This window comes from Hevea brasiliensis, chromosome 9 (assembly GCF_030052815.1).
Source record: "Hevea brasiliensis isolate MT/VB/25A 57/8 chromosome 9, ASM3005281v1, whole genome shotgun sequence".
Lineage (NCBI taxonomy): Eukaryota > Viridiplantae > Streptophyta > Magnoliopsida > Malpighiales > Euphorbiaceae > Hevea > Hevea brasiliensis.
Genome location: NC_079501.1, coordinates 38,448,958 through 38,456,157, shown reverse-complemented (window position 1 = coordinate 38,456,157; position 7,200 = coordinate 38,448,958). Strand labels below are relative to the sequence as shown.

The window sequence follows — 7,200 nt, the reverse complement described above, 5'->3', positions numbered from 1 at the left end:
AAATTAAGGTAATAAATTTATGAGGGGTATTATCAAATATAAACAAAATTTTCCTTATAATTACAAATTATAGATAATAATGGCCTAACAAATTATTACTACAAATGATAATTCAACAAAGCAATAAAGGAAAGCTTATGAAACAAGACAACAACGAATTCAATTGACTTTCAAATTACTATTTTACAATTGAACCTAGTATACAATGATTTAATTTTAATTTTACTTTGACTTTTTATTTATCATCGTAGAATGCAAGCTTCTTCAAGACTTGGTTATTGCATAACAAAAACCTCTCAATAATTATCATTAATTATTCAATAGTGTGAGCAGAAGAGGACTAGAACAGTATGGCATAGGTGGCATTAACAAAGGGTTTTGTTTATGGGTGAGCATTTGATTCGAATCGAATTAAATTAAATTATGAAAATTAAATTATATATTTTAGAAATTGAATTGAATCGAAATTGATGAAAAATCAAATCGAACTGAATCATTCTATTTTGGGTAGGTTGATTCAAATCTATCGGTTTTGATTTTTGATTAATTTTTTAATTTAGACTTGATTTTCAAATTATTCGATCTAATTTTGACTTTGATTTGAACCTATTAACTATTAATCAATAAAATTAAATAATATATATATATATATATATATATATATATATATAATTAAATATAATTCATAAATTCTCCATAAAAATAAATCAATTCAAAAATCGATTTGATTCGATTTGAGTATATAAAATTACTATTCAGTTCAATTCGGTTTAACTGATTTTTTTCTCTTCAAAACTAAACCAAAACCGAAATAACTGAAATTTTTATAATATAAAACAGAACTGAACTGATTAAATTTTAAAACCAAACCGATTGAATCAAATTAATTTGATTCGATTTGATTTTTTAGTTTGAACCAAATCTGCTCACCTCTAATTCTGTTTGGTCAAAATATTTTATTTCTTAAGAAATATATATTTTATATTTTTAAAGAATTTATTTTTTAGGAAGTTTAATATAAATGTATTTGATAAATAAATTAATTTGATATAAATGTGTTTAGTATATAAAATGGCTTTTTACTCCTAAGATGTGGACACTTATTTCAATTAAATAAATTAATTTTTTACACTTTCTAGAAACTTAAAGTTCTCAAACTCACTTACTCCGACTAAATAAGACCCAAGTTTTCTTGTTTAATAACCCTTCACTTGTGAGCAAGTTTTTAAAAGTAAGTTAAGGTTTTTTTTGATATAATTAAGAAATATAAACTTATTTAGGAAGGAGATTTTATAGGGAAGGTAAGATTTTTTAGAGTTTTTAAAAATTATTAAAATATTTAAAATTTTTAATTTCTTAACTCATTAAATTAACAAATTAAAAAAATTTTATAAATTACATATTAGATATTACCGATCCCTATCTTCTGAATAAAATAAAATTAATAAATTATTATTTACCTTATCTTTCTTCTAAATAATATAATAGTAAAAAATCTCATTTATATGTCTTATTTTAAAAAATTTTATCTTACCCCTTATCCACCTTTCAGATAAAGCGTAAATGATTCCTCTTGAACAAAACAAATTTAATAATACGTAACCCAACAAGATTATTTTTACAGAAATTTTACTTTTTTAAGTCTACTTGCCCAATTAAACAATTTCCATGGAGAGCAAGTTGGGCCGTGCCACCGTCCTCTAGTCTACGAACATATCCATCTCTCGGGGAGATCCATACAGATATGGTAATGGAAATTAATATTTTAGTTTCTTCTTAGTTGCTATAATTACTTTGGAAAGAAAGTAAAATAAAGCTCCACCAAGAGAGGGAGAGAGAGAGGGGAAAGTCCTGGCCCCAAGGCCTCAAGGGTTCTCACTTTGGTGATGGTGGTGAAGCAGAAGCAAGAACAACCAAGGGGCTTTACTGTAATTTCGCTGTTGCTCATCTCATTGATGCTCTTCTCTGCCTCGGGCAGTGGCAGCAGCAGGAGCGTTGGTGGCGCTGGGAAATGGATCGTGTTCGCTGAAGCTAGCACTGGAATTGGTGGGAGCGGGAGGAGTGCGTCGTTCGTCGGAGGTGGAGCCGGCGGCTGGTTCTGGGGTGTTTCGGTGACTTCTTCTAATGTTGGTATAGCTATCGCCGTGACGGCCATGGCTGGTCTCGCCTTGGCCGCCACCGTCGTCTATTCTCGTAGGTAAAGAAGAAAAAAAAAATTCAAGACAAAAAAGTTCTTAAAATCCTATAAGATTTCAAATCCAAAGCTCCAAAATTCAAAATTGGTCTCTTCTTCATTTTCACCACCAAAGAATTTATAGATAAGATAGATAGATGTTAACGGAACGGAAACCATTAATGAGAGCCCTAAGGCGAAGCCACACTTCATCTTCTTCGCCGTCAAATTCCTCGTCACCGTCGTCTTCGTCGTCGTCGTCGTGGATTCATTTGCGATCAGTCTTACTAGTAGTTGCTTTCTTATCTTCGTCGTCGTCCCCATCATCATCTTCCTCACCAGTTTCCATTGATCGGTGAGTTCCTCTCTATAACTCTCCTTTACTTTTTATTCAAGTTTGCCTTTCATTTTTTACCTACAGTACGGTGGATGAATACTGATTCTTAGATCTGACTGAAACTGCTTTAAGGGTATCTCTGTTCTTTGTTCTATGAGGGTCTTCTTCAGTGCAGTGTTAGTAGATGCTTATTGCTTCGCTTTCTTCACCTCCCTCACAGATATACAGAATCCTCTCGCCGCTTAATTTTTTTTGTCCTTCTCTTAGTTTGTCTTCGTTTCTGCATGTCCTATTTTGAATTTGATGGCCTTGTAGGAGAATATATTTCTGGTGTAGTACTTAAAATCCATGTATTAGTACTTACGAATAAGTATCTCTTCATTTGATGAGTAAGATTAGTGTTCTTCTCTCCCTCTTCTATCGACGAATCTGATTTCTGTGCACAAGTGCCAGTTGGCTGGTTACTCTTGCCCTTCATTAATTATGGGAAATAGTCGAATTTAATCCTCTTTATTCCTTTTCAAGATTGGGTTTTGAATGTTTCATTGTGTTGTTTGTGCATAATTGATAATTATTATTGCTTTAACTGATGAAATCAATTACGCTTTTGTTTCTTTGTTTTCAGGGGTGGTCATAAATCACCTTGGTCATTTAGAAGAAGAAAACTCGCACTTCTCCCAAAGCAATGGAAGAGTTTATTTACAGCTGATGGAAAACTCTATGATGGTGGTGTCAAGTTTTTAAAGAAAGCCCGCAGTGGAGTATGTTATTGATTTTACTGAAACTTTTTCATTGTCTGGGTGTTGCTTATGATCTTATCTCTATATTTTTCACTCCTGATGGAGTGTACATTCTTTTTTTCTTTTTTTTTTTTTAAAAAAAAAAAAATCCAGGGTGTTGATCCAAGTATTAGAGCAGAAGTTTGGCCGTTTCTCCTTGGAGTGTAAGAATTGTTTAGTCATGCAATAGTTCAGTATTGTTTTCATAACATTGATGCAGCATATGTTTGTACGATGAAGAGATGTTTTCCATTACAAAGAACGTATTATATGTTTTATTTAGTGGAGACGTTTTCTGTCATTTTACTGAACTTCTAGTTCGGTTCTCAGTGGCAATCCTGGTCTTTAATAATGCTATGAAATCCTACCTGGTTTATGATGTCCTTATCCTCCCTGTTTCCAGCTTATTATTATTTTCCTCAACTTTATAGTCTTTTCTAGCTTACCTTTGCCCAGAACTGTTGTTGGTCTTATGGATCTTTGCAAGTGCATAGGTCTTGACAAATTCGTGTTTCTATCATTCTTTGATGGACTCAAGATCAAGTAAACTGCAGTTGTTCAGTGAGCTGTCAATGTCAACTTGAGCTATAGAACAACAATGGGTTTGTATGATAGCTCCCGTTTTTATTCACGTCATTTGATGTGTCACGGGATAAGGATGGAATGGAGGTATAAGTTTAGTGGGAGACCTCAATCATTAATGAAATCTCAATGGTTGAGCAACTCAGCAGAGTTGTTGTCTGGACAAGAATAATGCAGTTGCTACCTTTATGTCTACTAAATGTTGCTGTTCTTATAGAAAATTCCTTGAAATTTATCATTCTGCCCTTTGCAAAATGCAATTGTAATTTATGATTTTCTTTAGTTTGTTCTTCTGGATTTTCAATTGATAGCACATATCCATTAGCATTTCTCCATGTGTATTGACTCTTTTTTCCTTTTTTGTTCAACAGCTATGATGTGAATAGTTCCAAGGAAGAAAGAGATCATACTCGAGCTCAGAAGAGGTATCACCATTGTCATTATGTAACTATGGAGTTATTAGCTATTTAGTCTTTCTTTTCCTTCTCTTTCTAATTTCCATTTTTGAGTTCTCCCCTGGTCTAAGTTTTTTCTTGTATTGGGAATGCAGGAAAGAATATGAGAATCTGCAGAAACGGTGCCAGCAAAATCTTAAACAAAGAGAGAAGAGCTTGAAGTTGAAGGAAACTACTGTAACCAGCAACAATGAGAACAGCGGAGAGTTTAATCAAGTTATTGATTCTCCTGAATTTGAAGATGATGTTAGTGCTATAAAGTCATCTTTCACTGAGGGATGCAGCTTAGCTGCTGAGGGTTCAGATAACTGTGATCAAACTCTTCAGAGATCTGACTTGATATTGGAAGATTGTGACAGGAGTGTGCTCACCTGTGAAGAAGTCTTTGCTGGTAACACTGATTCTACGGACTCTGACTCATCTGAAGAACCTGAAAACATGGAACTTTTCATTGCAACTGAAACTATCAAAGAAAAGGATCTTAGCGTGCCTGCACTGGAGAATTCCCATCCTGATGCAGAAAGTGATTTCCAAAAAGACGAAAATTTTGCCACATGGCAGAGAATCATTCGGGTTGATGCCGTGCGGGCAAATGCTGAATGGATCATGTACTCTCCAACTCAGGCTGCAATATCAGAGCTGAAGGCACGGCGATTGGCTGAGAATGTTGGTCTGAAGGATTATGATCACTTGGAGCCTTGCAGGATCTTTCATGCTACTCGCCTGGTGGCTATCCTTGAGGCCTATGCACTATATGATCCTGAGATTGGTTACTGTCAGGGAATGAGTGATTTGCTTTCTCCAATTATTGCAGTGATAGAGGAGGATTTTGAAGCCTTTTGGTGCTTTGTGGGCTTCATGAAGAAGGCCAGGCATAATTTCCGGCTTGATGAAGTGGGAATCCGGAGGCAACTTGGTATTGTTGCCAAGATAATTAAGTGCAAGGATATCCATCTTTACAAGCACCTAGAGAATCTCCAAGCAGAGGACTGCTTTTTTGTGTACAGAATGGTGGTGGTTCTTTTCAGGAGGGAGTTAAACCTTGAGCAGACACTGTGCCTATGGGAGGTGATGTGGGCTGACCAAGCAGCAATATGTGCAGGGATTGCCAAGTCTGCCTGGGGAAGGATGAGGTTGAGAGCCCCTCCTACTGATGATCTGCTGCTTTATGCAATAGCGGCCTGTGTATTGCAGAGGAGGAAACTGATCATCGAGAAGTATAGCAGTGTTGATGATATCATGAAAGACTGCAACAATATGGCTGGACAATTGGATGTATGGAAGCTTCTTGACGATGCACATGACTTGGTTGTCACGCTGCATGACAAGATTTAGGAAAACTTCCTTTGCTTTGGCCTTGTTTTCAATCTTCTCACTAATTTCCCATTTTCTTTTCATTTGTTATGAACTGCACCATTTGGATCTCCCTTCTAAAACAATGGCCTCGGGCTCAGCTTTGAAGCTCTGCTCGAGACGAGCATTGATAGGCAATTTGTTTATAGGGCAAATTATGGAGTAATGTATGCTGTGCCCGCACCCAACCGTCCTTGGAGTGATAGTGGCATCATTGCAAAATTACTGTCTTAATGATCTTCTCACTTTCATTTGTATGTATTTTCATGTGCTTTGATTGCCTTAATGCACAGGGTAGGTTGATGTTAATTGTTCTCAAACTCGATTTCTTATGCATCTTATTAATTTATCTAATTAATTATTTTGGATTATGTGCGAGATAGGGATAGGGAGTTCTCTTCACCTCCTGAATTATTTTATATTATTATTATTTTATTAAAAAATAATTTATTTTTATATATTTTAGTAATTAAATAAATATTATTTGAATAAAAAATATATTTATATTATTAAGATTATATTTAAAATTTATATTTTTAGTTATAATATATAAATTTACATACCAAGGGATAAGGAAAATAAATAAATAGTTAATATATTTAAAATAATGGCATATTTACAAAATATTGTTTTAGTTCATCTAATTTCATCAAATTCGGAATGTGATGTGATTTTGAAGAATAAACTAGATATGAATTTCTTTTTTGGATAAAAATCTATTTTTTAATTGAAAATAAAAATTTTAAAATAAATTCTGCGAGAAATCTATCTAATTCTGATATCTGATATAGCCAATAAAGTTCAACTTGCAATTTTTATAGCAGTGCCAATTTGGTGGTGATGGTGTTTGTGATTGTATGGAAAGTGAAGGGGCATTTCTGTCTATTTAAAAAAAATTCTTTTCTCTTGCAAATGACGCGAGGTTCTGCTTGGCTTTATTCTGCTCCCTCCATTTGCTCTTTCGCGTTTTGACATGGAGTAGCTCACCCACTTTTTCTTCTCTTGCTCTCAATTTCTTTTGTGTTGCAGGGATGATTACTCATACCTTGCATATCATAGTGATGAAGATCTGAGAGATATCTTGGTTCCTCACTGAATATGGCTTCGCAGAAAAAAATAAGGTTATGGAGACCTAATTGTGTCGTTCTCCTTTCGGTGTATGTCATTCCCGCTTGTTCATAGTTATTGAGATGCATTCCATATTGTTGGAATGAAAACACTCTCTTTGACTCTTTCTTAGAGATTAGGCTTAAATGATGCAGAAGGAAGAATTTACCTAAAATGAGGACCTCGGCCATGTTAGGCAGATATTCTAAGTAGGGTGTTTTCAAGCAACCTCCTAATTAGATTACCAACCCAATAAATAATGTTTGATATGATATTAATGGTTGGCACCTTTGTCATGCTTCTGTTCTCCTAAAAGTCAAGCTATTAATTTTACGTGTTCAAACTAAACTGTAGATGAATTTTATTTATGATCGCTTTCATCTTGATATTAATTTGTTTTTATTTGTGATGACT

The 7,200-nt window shown here is 34.3% G+C and overlaps 1 protein-coding gene across 2 annotated transcripts; it reads left to right on the top strand.

The window, feature by feature from the left end:
• The first annotated feature begins 1,613 nt into the window (after positions 1 to 1,613).
• On the top strand, positions 1,614 to 5,988 carry LOC110670766 (rab GTPase-activating protein 22). 2 transcript variants are annotated; one of them, XM_021832936.2, is made up of 5 exons: positions 1,614 to 2,197; positions 3,136 to 3,271; positions 3,404 to 3,453; positions 4,243 to 4,296; positions 4,422 to 5,988. In XM_021832936.2, the coding sequence occupies exons 1-5, from the start codon at positions 1,887 to 1,889 to the stop codon at positions 5,659 to 5,661; spliced, it is 1,791 nt and encodes a 596-aa protein (XP_021688628.2). In that variant the 5' UTR covers positions 1,614 to 1,886; the 3' UTR covers positions 5,662 to 5,988. The 2 variants fall into 2 exon arrangements, with proteins under 2 accessions (XP_021688628.2, XP_021688629.2); XM_021832937.2 differs by having other exon boundaries at positions 1,618 to 2,528.
• Positions 5,989 to 7,200: the final 1,212 nt, after the last annotated feature.

Bases quoted from the DNA above. Each gene is read 5' to 3' on its own strand.
- LOC110670766 (XM_021832936.2), top strand. From the start codon at position 1,887: ATGGTGGTGAAGCAGAAGCAAGAACAACCAAGGGGCTTTACTGTAATT. The intron at 2,198-3,135 runs GTAAAGAAGAAA...CTTTGTTTTCAG, and splicing joins ACCGTCGTCTATTCTCGTAG to GGGTGGTCATAAATCACCTT. The intron at 4,297-4,421 runs GTATCACCATTG...TTGGGAATGCAG, and splicing joins CATACTCGAGCTCAGAAGAG to GAAAGAATATGAGAATCTGC.